Source organism: Grus americana, chromosome 19 (assembly GCF_028858705.1).
Source record: "Grus americana isolate bGruAme1 chromosome 19, bGruAme1.mat, whole genome shotgun sequence".
In the NCBI taxonomy this organism is placed as follows: Eukaryota; Metazoa; Chordata; class Aves; order Gruiformes; family Gruidae; genus Grus; species Grus americana.
The window spans coordinates 399,488-421,167 of NC_072870.1; the positions used below are offsets into that span (position 1 = coordinate 399,488).

At 53.9% G+C, this 21,680-nt stretch overlaps 2 protein-coding genes across 6 annotated transcripts in view; one reads left to right on the plus strand and one right to left on the minus strand.

The window, feature by feature from the left end:
- Positions 1-15,177, plus strand: part of BAZ1B (bromodomain adjacent to zinc finger domain 1B) — a 50,326-nt gene extending 35,149 nt beyond the window's left edge. For 2 of the 5 annotated variants that reach the window (XM_054847122.1, XM_054847124.1), the window contains 7 exons: positions 4,221-4,368; positions 5,952-6,099; positions 7,889-8,007; positions 10,416-10,567; positions 12,281-12,384; positions 12,968-13,284; positions 14,883-15,177. In XM_054847122.1, the coding sequence (XP_054703097.1) occupies positions 4,221-4,368; positions 5,952-6,099; positions 7,889-8,007; positions 10,416-10,567; positions 12,281-12,384; positions 12,968-13,284; positions 14,883-14,989 (1,095 nt within the window). In that variant the 3' untranslated portion in view covers positions 14,990-15,177. Of the gene's footprint in view, positions 1-4,220; positions 4,369-5,951; positions 6,100-7,888; positions 8,008-10,415; positions 10,568-12,280; positions 12,385-12,967 lie in introns of all 5 variants that reach the window. The other 3 variants (XM_054847123.1, XM_054847125.1, XM_054847126.1) reach the window with 3 other exon arrangements.
- Positions 15,178-18,952: 3,775 nt separating this feature from the next.
- Positions 18,953-21,261, minus strand: FZD9 (frizzled class receptor 9). The gene has a single exon (XM_054847951.1). The coding sequence runs from the start codon at positions 21,094-21,096 to the stop codon at positions 19,345-19,347; it is 1,752 nt and encodes a 583-aa protein (XP_054703926.1). The 5' UTR covers positions 21,097-21,261; the 3' UTR covers positions 18,953-19,344.
- Between the last annotated feature and the right edge of the window lie 419 nt (positions 21,262-21,680).

A 21,680-nucleotide genomic window follows, 5' to 3' on the forward strand; every position in this document is an offset into this window, starting at 1 on the left:
AGTAAAGGTATTGGCAAAATGAAAATTATACTGTGGAATTACAGTTAATTTTTCTCTCTATGAACGGGAAATGTGTCAAGTCAAATATGTGACTTCATGCAGTTCCTCACACAAGTTGGGTACTTTTATTAAAGCATATTAGGGAGCATTTTTACGGTACTTAACAGGAGTTATATTGATCAGAGAGAATTGATGGTAGCTTAATGCCTTTGGTCCGTGAAGAGGAGGAGAGGCATGTTGAGTTTTTGGTGACTGCAAGGGAGTTAGGCTCAGGTAAATATCATTGTATGCATGCAGACACCCACAGAAGATTCCAAACTGTGGGTTGCACACAGCTTGTCTGGGCAAACAAGCCATATGTGCCTGCAATAGAAAAGTGGTGAGGGTAAATATATATATATATAGCCTTCCAAATCAAAGCTCAGAAGGGATGGAGAAGAGCTGCAGAGGATTTGGTAGGGTCTACAGGCAGTTGAGCTGTTACCAGTGTTTCATCTGAAGAGGGATACTAGTGCTCAGGGGGTAGTTTCTATGCACTGAGTTGAATGGGACACTAGTGACCCATGACAAGACTTTCCCCACTGCCCCCTTCAAAGTGCTCTGCCCTGACTGATCGCTGACTTCAGCAGAAGCAGCTAGATTGGAATCAGATCAACAGAAGCATTTGAAATTCCCAGATGAAAAAAGAAATACTAGATGCTTGACTGGTGCTGGGGTGTGGGTTTTTTTTTTTTTTTGGGGGGTGGTGGTGGTGTTTGGGTTTGTTTTGGTTTTGGTGGGGTTTTTTGTTTGTTTAAAGCCCCTGTCAGTGTATGCTGAACCCTTGTTTGAACATCAGGTCTTTGCTATGCTGTGGCATTGCCATGTTAGCAGGATGTTTGGATAGGCACTAGAAATTTTCACATTCCTCAGTTGTCATGAAGTATTTAAACTTTGCTAACTTCGAATCTTCCAGTCTTTAATGCAAAGGGAATAGAAAGCAACCTTATCCTAAAAGCTATCAGGAGAATACAGAACTGTAAAAATCAGTTATGTCTGGGACAAAAAGGACCTGGATCATCACATTTCCTCTCTCTCCAGCAATACCATATCATGCCTTACCCTCATGTGTCTTACAGGGTGTACTTTAAGGGTAACATCAGATTTGCTACAATATCTAAATGAATAGTAATTCAGCAGTGTGAGCTCTGTATTTGAACCCTGGTCACTTCTCTACTATTGGTAAAGCTATACTAGATTTAAAACCCAAGCTTTTATTTTCCTGAAAATTGAGCCATTTTGATCATGAATGTTTGATTGGTTGCTCTTACCTACTGACATGGTTACGGAGCGTTGTTCATTGCAGCAAGGCTGGGATCTGTAGTGTGCTTCATTCCAGCAATCGCAGAACTTTCAGCTATAGCAGCCTGGTTAGACAAAGTGCTCTGTGTGACTGAAACATCCCAATTTGTACTTCCTCCTCTGTAACCTGGAACAGTAGGATTTCAGAATATTGCTGGGCTTATAATCATAAGTTACTTTGAAATTTTTTTTTTCTAGTATTACCCAGTCTATCTGATGTGACTGCATACTTAGCTATACAGCTCAGCCTTATGGGTGTATGGGCACAGATCTCAGCATTGCCAGGCTGAGCGTGTGGTCGTGCAGGTCTCCCTCCGGAACACTGGCTTTTGTGTTGTGCCAATTGCTCTGGAGCATTTCTTTGTGCAGTGCAGTGCCGTCTTTTTCTGGCTCAGTTTTCTAGACATTTGTGGTGCTACAAGCAATATTCAACTTTTCTGTTGGGTTTTTGGGTTGGTTTGTTGGTTTGTTTAGGGTTTTGTTTGGGGTTTTTTTTGCCTCAGTTTATCTGGAATGAGCTTTCTTTTTGCCAAAGCAGAAAACCTTTATAGATAACCTTGAAAGAGCAGCCCAGATCTTATAGTTATCCAATAAAAAAAAAAACCCTGACTGTTAGGCTTTTAAAGACAAATCTCCTGCATAGGCCAAGAATTATGAAGTCTTTTAGAGCCAGAACTGCACCGAGAGTACATAGCAGGTAAAATACAGCATAGCCGTACTGGAAAAACACACTTAATGTACTTACAGACTATATGAGTGAAATTGTAGTCCTGCGGTATGGTTATGTCTCATTTTTCCTGTGAGAAACAAGTTATGGCTTAATAGGCATCCGTTTGCTGACATAATTGTCTATACTAAGGGTTCCTGCTGGCTCAGCTATATAGCTAGAGATCACACTGCTGAGTGGCAAAGGATTGCAGTGTAGACCTGGCTTATGGCTGTTTCTGAACATCAGTCTTGTGCCTCTGTGTTTATGCAAATGCTCCTATTTCCAGTAGCAGTAGCACTCTGGACTATCCCAGAACAGGACAGGGAATTTGTGACCTCTTTGCAGCATGACATTGTGACACAACTGCTCGAGTATAGTGAAGAGCATGGGGAGGTTATCCATCCCCGCTGCTTGCCGGTCAGCGGTGTTAGTAAGGGAAAAGGCATGGGGGGTCAGGCTTCACCTGCAGACAATACTTCAAACAGCAGCTTCACAGCGGAGTAATTACTGTTTCAGCTGCTCAGAGGGATTTCTGTCATCTTGGGATACCTAATGAGAGCTGTTCTAGCTGGAGGCTTGCCCACCTTTACCAAAGCAGGTGTTTTCTGTCACTCTGAAGGTGAAATGTGACTGAGGACTTCTCCTTTAGTGTTTTTTGTGGGGTTTTTGTTTTCCCTGCTAGATCACCCATCTCCAGTCAGGAGGGTATTTAAGTAACTTCTTTCAGTCTCCTGTTCTGCCTAGTTGGCACTCTGAACTCCCTTGATAGTGACACTGCTAAAATGCCATAGTCTCATGATGCTTGGGAAGCAAGGCTAAAAATCTGTTAAATTCCACAGGCTTGGGGAGAAAAATCTAAGCAAAACTTGCCAACAGCTTTTGCAGATTTATCTTGGCCCAGCAGCTACCCAGTATGTTAACAGCAAAACCCATGGAACAGTTACTTGGAAAATCAATTACACAGTATGTGAAGCACCTCAACAATGTTCTGCAAAGAAATAGCACAGCAGTGTGTAATCTGCCACAGCGGGCTGTGCAGGTTTCCGTTTGTCTTGAATGTCTCAGGCTCCAGGTTCCACACTAGCAATGGCAGCAAGGATGTTGGCATTTTAGAACAGTTTGTGTGTTTTTCCAAGCATCTAATGTACGCTGTGCTTCCTCAAATTCAGTGGGAGGAGAATGTGCAACTCTGCAAAAATCCTGGGTTTTGTTTGGCTCCCAAATTGCTGTGAGCTGCAGAGTTGGATTTGCCCATCTGACACTTCACTGTTTGTTTTTTCATTCTCCTGGGGTAGAAGAACATTAACTTGAGTCCTATTATGTCCCTGTCATGTCTAGGCCATCACCTCATTGTTGTAAAGCAAAGGATTAAGGTTGGAGCTGAACATGTGGTGGCTCTGGATTACTTCTCTGTTCTGGTGCATTTCCGATTTACCACAACGTTGTTGCTAAACCTCCAGAGCTGAGTTTGAGATTTCGCATGCGGCTTGCTATGTGCAGACTGCAGCAGTTGCCTTGGTGCAAATCTCAGGTTTAATGCTCTCATCCTCACTTGCAGCTAATTCTGGGATTTCACACATGCTGAGGTCATCTTGTCTCAGGAAAGCGGCTGGTTTCGTATTTGGGGCTCCAAGTGCTTTGCCTGTCAAATCTGATTGTCGCTGATGTCACGGTCCCCTTCACCAGCTGAGCAGCTGGGAGGACCAGGAGGACCCAGCGAGTGGCTGGTCTTGCTGATGGTCTCGAGTGTCTCTGCAGAACCCACTGGAGGGCAGCACAGGCTGCTCCCATCCACTGCGCTCAAGTGCTGTGGCCAGCTGTCTCCTAACTTTCATCCCACATTTTACAGTGCTAGGTTTCTGCCTTTTATTTTCTTAGCCCGGTGATTATTTGGGTTAGACATTCAGAGCAAGAATTTAGTGGAGTTACATAGGTTGTTTGAGCCTGGCTATGAAATGCAAAAGGGCTCTGCTGTTAAGAACAAACTGTCTGATCCAGTGAGGCTGGTTGCGGATAAACCACAAACAGGACTGGTAAGGCTATATAGAAGGAAAGAAATAGACTTGAGCTTTGGTTATTAAGGGCCCCAGCTAAAGGATATAAAAACATCATCAGACTGTAGCAAGCTGTGTCTGTGTGCTTCGTTGTAAGTTGTTAGGTCTGTCTGCAGGTTGCTTCAGCCATGGAGAAGTGGAAGACAGCAATCCGTGAGGCCCAGACCTTCTCCCGTATGCACGTGCTGCTCGGGATGCTGGATGCCTGTATCAAGTGGGATATGTCGGCAGAGAATGCCAGATGCAAAGTGTGTCGCAAGAAAGGTATGCATTCCTGCCCCACGCCTGCGTAACAGGACGCTGTCACCTCTCCATGCCCTGCTTAGGCAACATGCCCTTGTAGTCTGTCACTCTCTTTGGCTGTATTTTGAGTTTTGAACGTCAGGGTTTCCAGTCAGAAGCATTGATCTCACAGAAGCATTTGACCCTGACTCCAATAAACCATTCTTACGAAACCAGTGCACAGTCTTGCAGAACATTGCAGAGCTGCTGTCCCCTGGATATTTAGGGTACTTGGACACAAGTCATCTACAAATCCTTCTGGCAACACTTGTGCCACTGTCTGGTCCCTGGTTTCACTGTCAAGGCTCAGAGACCCAAATACCATCCCAACTCAAAAACTGAGTCTCTTCCCTGTCAGTTAATCCCATATTTTACAGAAGGAACAAGCAAGGAGAGGTTGGGAAGGTGATTATCCTTTGTAGCCAAATGGGAGAGAGTGAGGTGGGATGATGCTACTTTGAGGCTAGAGTGGGAGTAGAACTGCTCAATGAGCTGGAAGCCTTACCAGCTGCCAAGGCTGGGGCAGTAACCAAAGAGGTGACCAGGGGCTGCCTTCTCTGTACACACTATAGAGTGAAGGATTTTAAAGTCTTACAGGTGGAGGGGGAAGTGGAAGGGGTGTCACCAGTGACAGAGTGCTGGTATTTGTTCTGCCATAACCTCTCCCTTTGGATGGAAGCCTGGAGAAAGAGCTTGGTAGTACATTCTGCCACATCACATGCTTTTTGTCTCACTTTCTATTTGTTGAAACAGTAGTGGGAAATGAGGGCAGACAGACCTCTGGGGGAATGCCTGGCCACTTTTGTTTACCAAAAGGCTATGCCATCCACCTCTTCAAAGAAATAAGGGCTGAATTGGTGCAAAATCCTCCTTCACTGTGGAGCCTCAGGGATATTCTGAACCCACGCAAAAACTGTCCTATGTGCTGTTGAGAGGGGATTCCAGGCAGATGTAAGAGGGGGCTCACCTGAGACTAACAGATTATAGTTTCACAGAATTTAAGAGCTGAGATGTTAGAGAGAGACATGCTGGCAAGCTCTCTGCACTTTCTTTTTTTCCTCTTCAGTAAATTAAATAGCTGGCTCAGGACTGTCTCCCTGTTTCCTTGCATCAGTGAGAAACACAGAGAGACTAGTTCTGCTGCATACTGATTTTCTTTGTAGGCTTGCTACCTTAAGTATAAAGATGCTGTGCAGGTTTACCAGACTGAGGATAGAATAACTGCATTTATAGGTTCTTGCTAGGCTCTTGGCCATCTTTGCAGCAAATTTCTCTTTCCCTGTGTTTGGCTTGAGATTTAGCCTGGGTGGAACCTAGTTTGCAGGTTTCTACCTTTGCCTCAAATGAAATCTTTGCAGGGCAAGGGACTTTGCATTATTTTGTTTGTTGTTAAATGGTGCTGTTTTCTACTGCAGTGGTGGAACTGCGAAGGAAGGCTCCCTGCCATCACGGGGTACTTTGCATCTTTCTCTTGCTTTGTCCTGACCTCCAGTGCTGCAGCAGCTTCTGCTTCTCAGGTTGAGCAAGGCTGCCGCACTCGTTACAAGTAGGTTGCACTCTCCTAGGTGAGGATGACAAGCTGATCCTGTGTGATGAGTGTAACAAAGCCTTCCACCTGTTCTGTCTGCGACCGGCGCTCTATGAGATACCAGATGGCGAGTGGCAGTGCCCAGCGTGTCAGCCTTCTACTGCCAGGCGCAGCTCGCGAGGCAGGTGAGTGACCTTTCCATTGCCTTGCCACTGATGCAGTTCTAGCCCTGCTTTCACAAGGCGACCAAGCCAGCCTGAAACAGAGCCCCTTTAAAAGATCTGAAATAGCCTCGTTAACTCAGCACTGGAACAATAGAAAAGCAATTTTTTCAGGCTGTAGCTTTAGCACACCTGTGTTGTACTGACCCATGACAACTTCAGGAGTTTTAATAAATAACTTATGCTTGGCAGTGAAAACATGCACAAAACATCATCCAAAATCAGATGTACTAAGAGCTGTTGTTTTCTTTGCCTGAGCAGCTAGTTGGGTCACTTTTTCCATGGGAGTATAGTTGGTAGCACTGCAGCTCTGTCATCTGCTGGGTGAAGTTACTGTTGTGTTCTTGTCAAGTTAGAGCAGACCTTACTCCAGGCTGTAGCTCAGCCCCTACTGTGCTACTAAAAATCAGGCTGCCAAATGCCACTCTGGTTTTCTGGACCTGATAAACCTTAGCAAGGCAGGACTCCTTAGAGGGCTATGAAGGGAACATTATTTGAGGAGGAATCAAAGTTGTTTTGTGCGGCAGAAATTAGCAGTTGCCTCCTGACAGCAAGGGGTGGAATTCTTTTTGAATCACAAGCTGGAAGTTAAATGTATGCTGATTGTGACTCTGTGCTGCATCTACCCGCTTGTCAGCGAGGTGAGGCTATCAAATGGCATCTGAAGCATAAGCAGTCAGCGGATCCTCCCTTCCAGAGCAGCAGCATGATAAGAGGTGTACTAGCTTCTAACGTGCAGGTGGTGTATGGCATTAAAGGTATTACTTACTCCCTGGGCACCATTTAACAGTTCATCAGGCTTATACAAAAATGACAGGGCTTCAATGCAGCTGTTCCAGCCCAAGATCGTAGTTACTTTGATGTGGCAGTGTCACCTGCAAGCTGCTTGGCTCCTGGACGAGAGCCATCAGGTGGGGAACACCTGTCTTATCTTCTTTCTGCTCTTGTCTTCCTAGCTGAGGCAGGGGAAAAATGTCAGCCTGGGAGCACTTCTCCGCCCCGCCCCGTACTGTGGGAGCATGTTCTTATTCCTTTTACTGCTCGAGATCCTCTTTCTCCAGAGGATTGAGACTCCCACAACAGCTTTGCCTTTGTCCCCTTTTCCCTATGCATGCTGGTTTTGTTTTCCTGTTTTTGTAATGGTTTGAATGCTTTTACAGACACAGGCAAGAAGTCAGAACTTCTGGGCAGGGAGTCTCTGTGGCTTCTGACATCAGCATATGAGAAGCCTGATGCTCTAGTCACTAATAAATACAAGTTTAGATGTGAATAATACTAAATGACGTCTGTTTCCTATAGTGCACATGCAAGTGGCATGACAGTGGAAGGAGATAATGGGAAAATATTCCAGCAGAAACAGAAAAGCACTCCTTTTGAAACTCCTTAGGCCAGGCCTGCAGACCTGGGTAAAACAGCAGCACATCCTCTCGAAGAGGAGGTGCACAGCAATCATAATTTTAAAACCTGTTATCATGTGGTCAAGGTGCTTAGAACAGCAAAAAAATATACAGATTCAGCTGTTGGAGATTTTCAGCCCAGATGTTCAGAGGATAGCCTGGGAAGTGCCCTTTCAGCTGTAGCTACAACTTGATCCTCTCAGAAATAGAGGACACTGCTTCAGTCTGAGACTGGGTGTTTATTTTACCTTGAGGTGGTCAGCAAGTCTCTGCCTGTAAACAAACAGTACAGAGGGCCCAGGGCTGCTGATGCCCAGGCTCTGGTACAACAAATGTGTTTACCTGCCTTGCTCTAGGAACTATGCAGAGGATTCTGCTGAAGATGAAGGTCAAGAAGGTGAGGAAGCTTCTGATGAACCAGATGCTGAGGAGGAAGAGGAGGAGGAAGAAGATTATGAAGTTGCTGGACTGAAATGTAAGGCTTTGGCCATGCAGAAAAGTAACAGAAAATATTAAGACTTTGCCTTCAGTGTCCAAAGTACTGATCCTGTTTGGGACTTGTGCTTTTCCTCACACGCAACATGTTCTTACTTGGAAACAGTGGGAGATGTCAGAGGGGAAGGCTGTGGTGGTGCTGTGCGTTACCCGGGGAGCTGGAGTGAACTCTTGTCCCTTTGTGATAGGGTCAGCAAAGATTGAAACTGCAGTGAGCTCTCGCTCGCTGCCCAGTCGCTCCCCTGGGGACGCTGGTGAGACCAGTAAGAGTGCTGCAAGGCGGTTGGCAGAGGCTGCAGCAGGGCAGGGTGAGGCGGCAGCATTATCAGTTACTGGTGTTGGCAGTCTCTGCACCTACAGAGTTTGTTGGTAAACTGGATGCTGTTAATAGGTGCCTGTGGAGCTTTAACCACAGTCCCTCTCCTTGCTTTTCCCCTTCCCTCCAGCTCATAACCTCTTAAGTGCAGGATTTCTAGTGATTTGGAAAGGAGTCATTTTCAAATAGTAGAACTAGCATGTCCTCTGCCCATTCCTGTGAGAAGGGACGGTACTCGAGGTGTAGCGTGGCCTGGACTGCCAGTACCCTTTGGTTGCATATGGAGACCACTCGGGGTGCGTAACTGGCTCATTCCTGGGCAGCTGAGTAGAATAAAATGATGCTTTCTAGACTCCTCAATGACTGCTTCTCCACTTAACCACTTTTTAGTATGTATATCCACTTTGTTTTTAGGGGAACTTGACTCAGTCTCAATTGGGCAATTTAATGCACTGAGAAGATCAATCTTGGAATGGCACGCTGCCAGCATTCGCTTTCTGTCAAAATGCCCTTGACTGACATAAAATTAACTTCAGAGTGTCTTAACCAGGGCAGATGGTGGAATCCAGAGCCTGGAACCCAAAGGATTATCCCATGTTCTTTCAAGGGTTTCCATCCAGGTCTATCAGTCTTGATTCCCCTGCTTTATTCTGGTTTCAGGGATGTTCACTGATACCCTGACTATGTACACTGCTTGTTGTTCTGCGGTGTATCCATGTCCACACTTGGAGTGTGTTCAGCCTGTGTTGCTTGGCCAAGTCAGGAGCTGAGCCAAGGTTTCCAAACAATAGCAAAAGAGGGTTACAGTCACTAAAAATAAAGCGCTAAATGCAACTCCTGGTTTTAAAGAGCATTAACATGGAAAGGTCACTGTGGAAAACTTTTGTTTTAATAGAGAAGACCCATTAATCCTCATGGCGTTTATCCTGAGGGATATAACGTAGAATGTTGGATTGTCAGACATTTAACACGTGCCACACGCTTGACACACAAGCGGAGCAACAGCAGGCAGATGTCCCACTGCCCTGACACACGCCCCTCCTGCGGGGGGCCCGGCGAGATGATTTATTGGGCAGGGCTGGATTAGAGGCCGCAGATGAAGTGCTACAGCGTGCTGGATACAGCTTGCTGAAGCACTTGTGACCAGGTGGAAGGAGCTTGGCTGGGGAAGACGACCAACACATTCTCCTGATACAGAGGGGTCAGGGGAGAAACTTAAGACAAGGGAGTGCGTCAGCACACTTGCATTTCCATCAGTGTGGAGCTCTGACAGGCAGACAGGCAAGTGCCTTTCTATGGGATATAATGCAGCAGCCCTGGTCTGGGGGAATAAAATCCCATTGTTTCCCACTCACAGCACGTGGAGCAGCTCCCGGCTGCAGTAACTTGACCCTCCCCCTGCACACAGTTCACTTTTCAGGGGGGCTTAGCAACTGGCTTATCCCACTGTGTGGGCCACTTGTAAATGCTTGGACAAGCACCCATCCCCAAACCAGTGAGGAGCAAGGGGGGGGCAGCAGGAAACTGGGGAAACAGCAAGTTTCTGCTCCCAGCGCTTTCAGAAAGCATGCTGCAGTTATATTTGAGACAACTCTCTGTCTTTGCATTGCTCCCCCTGCCCTCCCGCAAGTCTCGATGCATCAGGGTCTAAGCACGTGGTTCTGCAGGCAGAGGGACTTGCTGTCACAGCCCTGAGCAAGCCTTACCTGCAGCAGAGGAGCTGGAAGCTCCCAGGTCTCCCTCGGAGCTTGAGGGTCTGCCAGTGCTGTTGGCTGGCGTGTGTGACCTTCGTAGCAGAAGGCTGTTTCCAGACAGCAATGGCCTCTTCTTGGACAGGAGGCGATTATCCACATATCTCATCTGGAGAGGGTATTGAGAGCACAGCTGACACAAGCATGTGCTGAGTGAGGACAGGCTGACAAGAAGCTGGGTCGCTGCAGACATCGGTGGGTTCACCAGCTCCTTTGTGCTGTGAGCGAGGGTCTGCCTGCTGTGTACAGCTGGGCAAAGGGCTTGTGATCTCTGCTTCCAGGTTAACCTGTTCCTCTAAGCCCATGGCTTATATGTTTCAGTGAGACCCAGAAAGGCAGCCCGGGGCAAGCAGAGCACAGCCATGTACTCCTTGAGGCAAGGAAGGCACCAAAGGAAGAAGCAGTCGCTGCACCCTGCTAGGGGACCCCGGCAGCGGGCTGCACCTGTCAACGGCGCAGACATTGATGAGCTGGTAAGAGCCAAATTGCTCCCTGGAGGCTGCTCACATCATGAGTTATAAACGAAACAGGTGTCACGCTTCCTCCCCTTCCCAAAGAAATACCCTGAATCGTATTGTGAAACCGGGGCTGGGCTGGGGGCGGGTTAACAAAGGAGGCATATCCTTAAGGGCCCGGTACAAACGGAGCACAGATATGCCAGGCATCTTTCTCCAGCCGCTTTCACACATTGTCCCCCTTGAGTAGCAGGCAGCCTGCAGCTTGTTAAAGGGTTTTAAATAGTATCTATATGTCTCTGCAGAGAGGTGGGGGGACTGAGGGGGTCCTGGGTGGTCAGGGAATGCCAGCAATGTTGGACCCTTGCTCCCCAGCCTTGGCTGTTTTCTGACAGTTGTTGTCCGTACGGTCACTCCCCAACCTCCAGGACATAATTTGGCTGGTTTAGGTTTCACTTGACATTTAAAGAATAAAACCTTATGCTCCTGAACAGAGCGATCCTGTGTGTGCGTGCTAGGCAGGGTGGAGCTGCAGCGTGCTGTGCTGTTTGTCCTGGGGAGGGACACACCACAGGGGATACGTGAGGATACTCTAGCCACGTGGGCCACGTCACAAGCCTCCGCTAGCTCTGCCATCTGTCCGCTGACCAGCAGCAGTAGTGCTGGAGTATCCTGTCACTTTTCTTGAGTGGTCTGGGTCATGGTCTTTGGGCTCCCTGCTGCTTATGCTGGGTGGTGGTGGGCTGGCTAGTGGGTCTGCAGCATCCTTCTAGCTGCTCCATGTTACAGGTTGGAGAGCAACCAAACCATCAAGCCCAGCATGGGCTGCCATGGCCAGCTTGGAGGGATATTCAAATGGAGAAAATCTTACTGGAACAGCTGGGTCAGGGTCTTTGACAAAACACTGGCCTGGGGAAGAGGACTGTGCTGGGGTTCTTTCACTTGCTGTTTGTCCTGGGAAGAGACCGAAGCTGGCTCAGGAGCAGTGCCCCATGTTGTGGAGCCTTCCCATCACCTGGCGTTCCCTGAGCAGCAATGCCTCGTGAGCTGTGCGCTCGGAGCTGAGGGGATGTTCCTGTGCTGAGCTGCTGCGGATCCCTGGGCAAATGGCTAACCTTATGTTCAGCCTGTGCAGGGACAGCAGCACTTGAGGCATCAGCTGCTCTTTGGTATTCGCAGTGGCATGGTCAGCTCTGCAATGTCAGTGCAGCAGCACAGGTGCTTTCTCCTTCTGCCTCTTGCGTGCTGCCCGCCAGGGGCTCAGAGGAGGCAGGGATTTACACTCTGCATTTGCTGTCATTTATTCTTTGGCTGCTTGTTTTGACTGTGCTGTCTTTGAACCTATCTTGAAAAAGCTTGTGGCCCCCAGAGAAAAGGCAGGCTGCTTGTGAGCTCTTCCCATCAGAGCTTCTGGATGGGGCTCCTGTTCTGTAACTCAGGCTGCTGCTGCATGTCTTGGCTGTTAGCATCAAAGGTCCCAAAGCACAGCAGTTTGCATCTCGATTATTGTGGAAGATGGCTGCATCTGAAAGACTTGAACTTTGTTTCTGCAGCACTACCACATATCACCACCCCTTGAGACAGTAGCTTGTAAACAAGAGGATTGGAAAAAACAAACAAAACAACAAAAAAAACCCCAACACACCAACTTCTTTGGCTTCAAAACTGTTTGCTGAAGGCTAAGGCCTGCCGTGGTTCCCCTCCTTTTAACAGCATCCTTTGTGTGGGCAGGTCCTTCAAACAAAGAAGATGGCACGTCGCCAGAACCTCGAGTTGCAGAAGTGTGAGGAAATCCTCAGCAAGCTGATCAAGTACCGCTTTAGCTGGCCCTTCAGGTGAGGGCAGGGGGCCGCGTGCTCTGTGGGCACAGGGCTGTCCGCAGCAGTGCGTAGGTGCGGGCTGGCCACGCTGCAGTCCTGCCTGACCTACTCGTGGCTGCAAGACCAGGGTTTCTAAAGCAAGTTACACATGGGAAGAAAGGGAGTGAAGCTGCCCCAGAAGAAACCACCGCGCTCTCTGTCCTCTGCTGGACTCAAAGACGTGGGGTCCTTCTGAAGTGTAAGAGAAGGTGGGAGGCAGTGGGCCAAAGCAGGGAAGCTGGGTGGGTGCTTTCTGCAGCCCCCAGGATGTGCCAGGCACTCTGTGTGACAGAAGGCAGCCATACCTGCTGTGCAGCACTGCCCGTGCCTGGACCAGCTCTCTGGGCAGGAGAAGCTGCCGTCCTTCCAATCACCGGCCATGGTTGCCGCGGGGCTGACACGTCTGTGGTGCTGTTGAGGTGCTGCTTGGGCTTGTTACGGCACTGGGGGCGCGGGTTGGAGCGAAGGGAGTGGGGGTGACACACTTCTCTGCAGCTCCATGCTGTGTGCGGCTGGGGCCATCGTTTTCCTCCTATCTTTGTGGCTCTTCGTTCGGCAGGGAGCCAGTGACCACGGAGGAAGCTGAAGATTACTTTGAGGTCATCAGCAACCCTATGGACTTCCAGACTATGCAGAGCAAGTGCTCTTGTGGCAATTACCGCTCGGTGCAGGAGTTCCTCTCTGACATCAAGCAGGTGTTCTCCAATGCTGAGCGCTACAACCAGAACGGGAGTCACGTACTGTCCTGCCTGGAGAAGACGGAACAGTGTTTGATTGACATGGTGCACAAACACCTGCCTGGCCACACTTACGCACGCAGGAAACGCAAGAAGCTATCTGCCAGATGCCAGGGACTGGAGGAGCAGGAAGGGGACAGTGAGTCAGAGCCCCTTGAACATTCCCGGGGGCGGAAAAGGAAGAAATGAGGGATGGGGAGACTAGGGGGAGAGCCAGAGCTGGAGCAGGCCTTCTGGTGCTGCCGGGCAGCAGGATGGGTTGTCTGGAGGGAGTCGGGAAGCAGCAGGCACTTCTCTCTTAATCCAGCCTTCCCTTTGGCCCGTCCTAGTTTTAATTTTTCTGCAGTTTCCTCAAGTATTTGGTCATCCATTGAGTGAGCAGAGATGACTTGCTGCTTCCTGCAAAATCCACAAAGCTGTTAACAAGTCTGTCCTGCTAGGAGGGGAAGGTGGGAGGGCGAGGGGAAGGCCTGGCCGGAGCCTGGCTGGGCAGGGGAGTACGATGCCTACTCCAGCTCGGGCGCTGTTGGCTTCCTTGGGATGAGCCGCTTCCTCCCCTCCGTGAGCAGCAAGCGCTGGAGCACGGTGGGACCGCTGCCTGTGATGTGAAACCAGCCTTGAGCTGGTGCAGGGAGGGATCATGTTGCTTCACGGAAGGACTGGGTGCCATCAGGCCAATGGGCTGCTAGTTCTTGTATGTATATATTTATATGGTGTTAATTTTGAGCCCCCAATGAAGGGCTGCATAGGGCGAGCAAGCACTTACATTTATGGAGATACGGCTTTCACCAGCATCCTAACACAATTGGCTTTGAGGTGCTCTTGCTTTTCCCTCCTTCTCTTCTCGGGGAGCGATCTCTGGAGGTTGCGCTCTGATGAGGGTCCTGAGCTCAGCTCTTCACACGTACACGGCAGAGAGGAGGCAGGTGGCTCCCTGCTCACCTTGAGCAGCACATGACCGTGTAACCCTTTGAATGAACTGAGTGCCAGATGCAGACTGGAGAGCGTGGTTTTCTGTAGGGAGCTCCAGGGCAAGGGGAGCAGCAGAAACATGTTCTGTGTAACTTTTTAAATTAATTTTCTAGTTAAAAGTGGCTTGTTTCTAGCTGTGATCTTGTACAAAGAACACCTGTAAGATACCTTTGTCTTGCTTTGGCACATGTACAGTTTATATGAAATCGTGTTTGCTTTATATCTTCCCCCTCTTTAAAACTGATTTTCCTACCAGTAGCTGGAGTTACACCAGGGGACTTTTTGGCAGGGGGTCTCCCAGTCCCTCTCTAACCACGCTCTCACCATGTTTTATAGTGATACCTTCCCTAGCTCCCCTCCCTCACGCTCCCCCAGCACAGCGAGGACTGTCCTGCACCGGCTGGCCAGCCCGATTGTGCTGGGAGGCTGCTCCGCCACGGCTGCAGCAGCGGGTCCTGCCACCCCAGATACTGACTTTTCTCTAAGAAAAGGATGTGTTTGGGTTTGTTTGTGGGTTGTTTGGTTTTTTTATCACCTCTCCCTCTCCATCATGACAGGTTTTGATCATACGATCAGGGCTTGAACTTTCAATTATAGAAGTCTTCAATTTGGAACAAACCCACCACAGGGCTGCTCCATACTGGTTTTGTAACAGAAAAGCAAAAGCAACTGTTGCAGCTCCTGTGATTTGAGAAGAAAAGAATCATCGATTAAAAATTGCGGCCTAGTTTTGTGAACTTTTTTGGTTTTTTTCTTTTTTAACAGGTATTCGTTTCAGTTCTGGACTGTCGATGGCTGCAGAGACTAGGCAGGTTTCCAGCCACTTCCCTCTTCCCCTCTCCCCAGCCTCAGCTCCCTGCCCCACAGAATAGCACTGACGTTTGTATTTCGCACGTCCCCTTCAGAGGCTTTGTTTTGTCCTGTTCTTAGAGAACGTTTACTGCAGGTCCTACACGGTGAAACCTTTGGAACTGTACTTTTTTAAAAATAAATGTCATTTGGGGGGAGGGTGTTTCTGCTAAGGGCTGTACTTGTAATAAATTGGAAACTTAAAAATAAACATTATGTACTTGTGTTTGTAAAACCGGCTTGCAGTGAGTCCTTTGCTGCTGTGGCACTGCCTGGGATGCCTTGCTGCTGCCTTCCCCAGAGCCCCCCAAAGACATGACATGGCTGCCTTCCCAAGGGAAAGTGGGGCTGCGGGGCGAGGGATCAAGGGAGCACGTGTCTGGGTCAGGTCGGCTGACAGCTCTGAAGACCTGTCCTCTGGTGTGGTTGCACCAGCCCCTGGGCTGTGCCTCTGTTCCCGGTATGGCAGCTGGGTGGTGGCTGGGCAGAAGGCGGTGTGTTGGCATGGATGTGTGTGCTGGGAGCTGGCCCTGCCTCTGGCTGCCCCAGTGAGGAGGGCTGGGACAGGGGCGGAGGTCCTGGGGGTGGCTGCCCCTGTTGGTGCCTTGTCCCCAGGCTGCAGTGGGACGGTTGTCCTGCACAGCGTGCGGGGTGGCACCGGTAGCTCTGCTGAAGGGAGTACGAGGGGGTGATGGGGAGCTGGAATGTCTCTGCTCCTTCACCCCAGCGCTGCCTGGCTGGATGGCATCAAAACTGCTGCCCTGGTTGTGTTGGTGTGCTTTGCAACCACGGCCTTGGCTGCAGCTCAGGAATCAGCAAGGCCCCTTCCCGCTGCATCTGACGGCACAACTGCCAGCCCGCTCTCCAGCAGCCGGGCTGTCCAATGCGGTGAGCATCAGAAGCAGCCCAGGCTGGGGAGGTGATGAACCAGCACTGATGTACAATCCGTCGTCTCTGAAACGATGATGTTGGTCAAAGTTTTGCCTGCGTTTCTGCTAGTGCTGTGCTGCCTGCAGGGTGATGGTTTCCTGGGTGCGATCATCATCCTCCTTGCTCAGGAGCCGAGCTGGGAGCACTCCAGCCAGGTCCAGCTCTGCTGGGCAGAGGAAATCCCCTGGTGGGTTTGAGGGCTTGAAGGCTCTTGGTGATGGACAGATGCTGCTTTCCCTGGAGCAACCTCATCCCCTCCACACAAGAGGTGGTTTGGCTTGCTGGGCATGCGACAGGACCTGGGTGAATCAGAGTGTGACTCAAGCTGGGACGTTTCCAGGCCTCAGCGTGGAGACCTCACACCAGCATCTGCTCCGAGACCTTTTCGGAGACTTGCTTTTTATAGCAGTCCCTGCATGGCATTAGTGTCCTGTGCAGGGGCTATAAATAGCTGTCCCCATGCCTGGCAGGCGAGTGAGTGGGGCTGGCAGGCAGCTGTGGCACCATGGGCTGGGGGACAATCACTGGCCTGGCTGCCCCTGCCATGTTCCTGGGGCTGGCCAGCAGCAAATCTCCGTGGGGCACCCAGGAGTTCCTGCACAGCCCAGGGAGGCCTCAGGGGTGTGGGGGAGAGCAGCCTTGAGCTTGGTCCCCCCTTGGCTTCCTTGTGGCTTAATCATTAACATGAACCAATTAATACTCTGGGCAATTTGGGATTTTTTTTTTTTTTTTTTTTAGCACATTCCCAGAACTCAGCGACCTTCCTTCTGTGACTCAAAACCTGGCGGGAGCATCCTGCCTTGCGAGGGGAATAACACCAGCAGCTCTGCTCGCCCTGTCAAAGGGGCTTCTGCAGCCACCTCAGCCCTGCGGAGCTGGGTGCTCAGCTGCACTCGGGGCTGCTCCAAGTAGGATGGAGAGGGGATGCAGGGATGAGCTTGGCGTGGGGGGGATACTGAGGAGAGCTGAGCCGCCCCAGCACAGGATGGAAAGCAGCTGTGTGAAGGGGACAGGCAGTGTCCCCAGCACAGGGACCTTCTGAGGGGCAGCTCCACTTTGGGGCCAGCTCTGTGGAAAGGCTCCATCTCCCCAGCAGGCCCAGCCATGCCCCACGCCTTGGGGCTGCCTGCCTGCAGCGGAGCCGGACGGGCTGCCAGGGCTGATAGCACAGTGGTCGGGTGCTGGCGGCTCCACCGCTGCCGGATAGCTGGGGCCCGGCGGGACCGGTTATCTGGGTGAGCACTCGAGAGGCAGCAAGTTACTTGGCAAGTGCCGGGTGCTCAAGGGCAGGCCGTCCCCGCCGGGACACAGGCATGCCCCAGCACCATCACTGTGCCACGTGTTCGGGCGTGCAAGCCAAAGGTGCACCAAGGTGGTTCAGGGCTTAGTGCTGTGGGGCTACCTGGGGGGGGGGGGATGGGGGATGGATCCGGTGCACGGGCTGTACTGCTGGCACAGGGACATGGACCTGCGTCCCCTCCCACGCAGCCCCCGCCCTGCACCCTGCCCGGCTTCCCCCGCTGGACTTTGGAGCCTGTCCCGCAGCCAATGTTGACTCTCCTGGCCCAGGTCATGGCCCTTTCCTCAGCCCAAACAAACCCTCCTGGGGCAGCCTGGGGAGCCCATGAGGCTGCGACACCCCCCCCCCCCAGCAGTTGGGGCCAGGTGGGGTCTGTCCCAGCACCCCAGGCCGGGCTGAGCCCTCGGCCTTCCCTCCCTGCCGGCACGGCGCAGGCAGCGGGCTCCTTCGCATCTCCGCTGCCATGCCGGTTCCCGGGGGGGGGGGGGGGAGCCAAAGGCTTTTCTCAGATCAGGCGCTCAACTTCTCTCGCTGTTCCGGCACCCCTGGGGGCAGCGGGGTTGGGGGGGGCAGTGGGGTGGGGGGGGCTGTCTCGCATCTCGCCTTCGGCACAGCACCCGCTGGCACTCTGAGCCACAAGGCCTTTGCTGGGGGCCAAGGACTGTGGGTGCAGGCGGGCTGTGAGTGCTAATTTGGGTGCTGAAAGGAGGGTCCCTCGGTGGCTTGTTGCTCCCTGGGTAAGAGGGACAGGGGCCTCAGAGCCCTTCTTGGGGCCCAGCACTGCCCCAGCCTGCACGCTGGCTAATTGATGGGTGGTTAGGTGACAGACAAGTCAGCATCAGCAGGGCTGCCTGTGGCCCTGCCCACAGCCCCTTGCCCACCATGGGGCGGGGGCAGACGCCATCCCTCCCATCCAGCACTGGGAAGCCACTGCACATCCCTGGGGGCAGCCGTGCAAACCAGCCCCTTGGACCCTCTGCAGAGATGAGCTGCCTCCCCCCAGGGTGTCTCGGTGCCGGGCGGGCAGCGGCCCCCCACTACTGTGCCCCCAGCAGAGCCACCCTGCCCTGGAGAAGGGTGGCACCCACCACCGCTGCCCGCCTGGCACCCCGGGCCAGCCCACGGCGAGGACAGCCCCGGCTCCCCCCGGCCAGCCCCGGCAAGCACCAGCTGAGGCTTGAATTTCCCTCCGGACAATGGGGAAGGCGAGCCGGGATGGTAACTGGAGCGGGGGTTAAATAAAGCTGCCCAGAAGTTTCCATTACCCGCACCTCAGGCTCCTGCGTGGGACATCAAAGCTGAGCCCTCTCCAGCCCAGGGTCCCGCGCCCCCAGCCCATCACCCCGGCTCCTGGCCTGCCAGAGCGCTGAGCCCCCTCGCCTGGCACCGAGGCTCCGGCAGCCAACGGCACCGACGCAAATCACCTACAGAGCTTGGAGTGGAAAAGATGAGTTGTTAGTGTGACAGCGCAGGAAAATCCTCCTCCTCGGCCAGGAGGCAGCGGGCGCCAGACCCAGCCCCTGGGAAGCCACAGGGGGAGCTGGGCAGGGGGAGCCCCCCCGGTACCACACTCCTGCCGCAGCCGGCAGCACCCCGGCACGACACGCTCCCCCTCCTTCTGCTGGCACAAGAGCCCCCCGGGCCCGGCACACACCCGCCATGGGGACTGCATCCCCGGCCTGCTGAGCTGGGGGGGCCTCCCATGGGGCTGTTCTTGACCCCCTCAAATTCCTCCAAACAGCACCAGGCTCGGTTGAAATAACACATCCAGGGTTTATTGTTTTTTCCATTCCTCGCAGCTAATGATTAAAAAAAAAAAAAATCTAAAATAAATTACAGAATTAAATAAACACGGACTGGATTATTCCCCTCCCTGCCCCGTCCCCGCCGCCCCCCCAAAGAAAGCGTTAGAAGAGTCACTGGATCTGGCAACAACAACAAAACAACCTCTAGGAAAAAGCAGCTACTTGTCAGGGTCAAGCGGTGCCAGGGGGGTCCCGCGGGCCTCGCCACCCCAAGCCAGTGTGCGTCCCCCGCTCCCGCCACCGCTCAGCCTCTGCCCCGGCCCCCAGCGGCATCTCCTCACCCCTTACCCGTGAGGCCGGCTTCCCCCGGCGCGCCGTCCCCGGGGAGGGGGCAGTCCCTGCTCTAGACGTGCGTCGGGTTGTCCAGATAAGGGTCCGTCTTGGTCATGTGCAGCATGACCGTGGGGGCTTTGTAGTGGCAGTGCACCCCACCGCAGCTCACCCCGCTGCAGGGCTTGCCCCTCGTCCTCACGCCCAGCTTTCTGTTGCACAGGCTCTGCCAGGTCTGCAGCGTCTTGGAGCTCCACACCCACACCCCGCTGGTGATGCCCACCACCAGCGACATGAAAATCTTTAGCATAAAGACGGCCACAGTGGGCACCGAGGCCTCCAGGGAGCAGTTGGCGGCACGCCGGCCGGGGAGGTGCAGGCAGCCGCGCTCCAGGGCCCTGAGGTTCCAGTAATCCACGTTCAGCCGCTCGTAGAAGTAGCAGACGATGACACAGGTGGCCGGGACGGTGTAGAGGATGGAGAAGACCCCGATCTTCACCATCAGCTTCTCCAGCTTCTCCGTGTTGGTGCCGCCCGTTTTCATGATCTTCCGGATGTGGAAGAGGGCGACGAAGCCCGTGAGGATGAAGGAGGTGCCGATGACCAGGTAGCAAGAGAGGGGGATGAGGACGAAGCCCGTCAGGGCGCTGACGTCCATGCTCCCCACGTAGCACAGCCCCGTGAGCTCGTCCCCCGCCACCTTCCGCATGGTGAGGATGATGATGGTCTTCATGGCCGGGATGCCCCAGGCGGCCATGTGGAAGTAGCTGCTGTGGGCCTCGATGGCCTCGTGTCCCCACTTCTTCCCAGCAGCCAGGAACCAGGTGAGGGTGAGGACAACCCACCAGAGCGAGCTGGCCATGCCGAAGTAGTAGAGGATGAGGAAGACGATGGTGCAGCCTGTGCTCTCCAGCCCCTCCTGGATGATGTAGAGCTCACCGTTCTCCCGGTCGCAGGCGATGTTCTCGGCCCCTGCCACCGAGCGGATGATGAAGGCCACGGAGTAGACGTTGTAGCACATGGAGAGGAAGATGATGGGCCTCTCGGGGTACTGGAAGCGGTGGGGGTCGAGCAGGAAGGTGAGAACGGTGAAGGCGGTGGAGACAAAGCAGAGGGTGGACCAGACGGCCATCCAGATGAAGGCAAAGTCCTTGTCCTCCCGGGACCAGTAGACGTCCACCCCGGGGGAGCACCTGGGCGCGCAGGAGAGGCTCTTCTCCACATACTGGAACTTCTCGGGGTTGTCGCAGGCCCCCAGGGCGTTGGGTCCCCGGCCCTCGGCGGTGCCCGGCGGCCAGGGCCGGGGGGCCACGGGCAGCATGCCCTGGCCCTTGTGGGGCTCGGCGGCCGAGGCGTTCTCGGGGGCCTCCATGCAGAGGGCGTTGGGGTCGTTCTTGGTGGGCAGCTTGCCGCAGTCGAGTGACTCGGGCCAGCCGAAATTGAACTGCTCCATGATGGGGACGCACTTGTGGCGGGCCTGCTCGCACATGGGGCGGCAGGCGGGGATGCTGGCGCTCACCTGGTCGGTGCACATGGGCGCGTAGAGGGAGCAGAGGAAGAAGCGCAGGTGGACGTGGCAGCCGTACTCCACCAGCGGCGCGAACTCGTGCAGCTTCAGGGCGGCCTCGCGCTGGCTCTCGTGGCCCAGCAGGTTGGGCATGCGGGTCAGGTTGTACCCGATGCCCCGGCACATGGGGATGTCCACGGGCTGGCACCGCGCCGCCCGCCCCCGCGGCCCCTCCAGCCCCCCCAGCTCCAGCCCGCGCCCGGCCGCCGCCAGCTGCCACAGCACCGACAGGGCCAGCCGCAGCCGCAGCGCCGCCATCGCCCGGCTCCGGCCCCGGCCCCGCGGCTACAGCGCCGCCATCGCCCGGCCCCGCCGCCCCCGCGCCCCCGGGACGGCCGCTCGCTGCCGCTGCCGCGGCTGCCGCTCCTGCGGCGGTGGCGGCGCCGCGCCGGGGCTGCTCCCCCCGCCCGCGGCCCCGGCCCCGGCCCCGGCCCCGGCCCGCGCCGCCCCGCGCGCCATGCGGCGGCGGCCCCGCCGAGCGCCCCGCGCCGCCCCGCGCCCCTGAGCCCCGGCAGCGCCCGCCGGCCGGGACGGCCCCGCCACGCCCCGCAGCGCGACACGCCCCCGGGGCGGGGCCGGGCGGGGACACGCCCCTCGGGGCGGGGGGGGGGGAACACGCCTCGCGGGGCGGGGCGGTGGCGGGACCTGCGGAGCGGAACCGGCCCCGGGACCGGCTCTGGCACCGGGACCCGGAACCGGCGGCGGGGCCCGCAGCTGCATCCGGAACACGGATCCGCGCCGGGACCAGCACCCGTGCCGAGGCCGGGGCCGGTACCCGCAGCCTCAGCGGGACCGCAGCGCCGGCGTCACACCCCCACACCCCTCGCAAAGGGCTTCTCCCC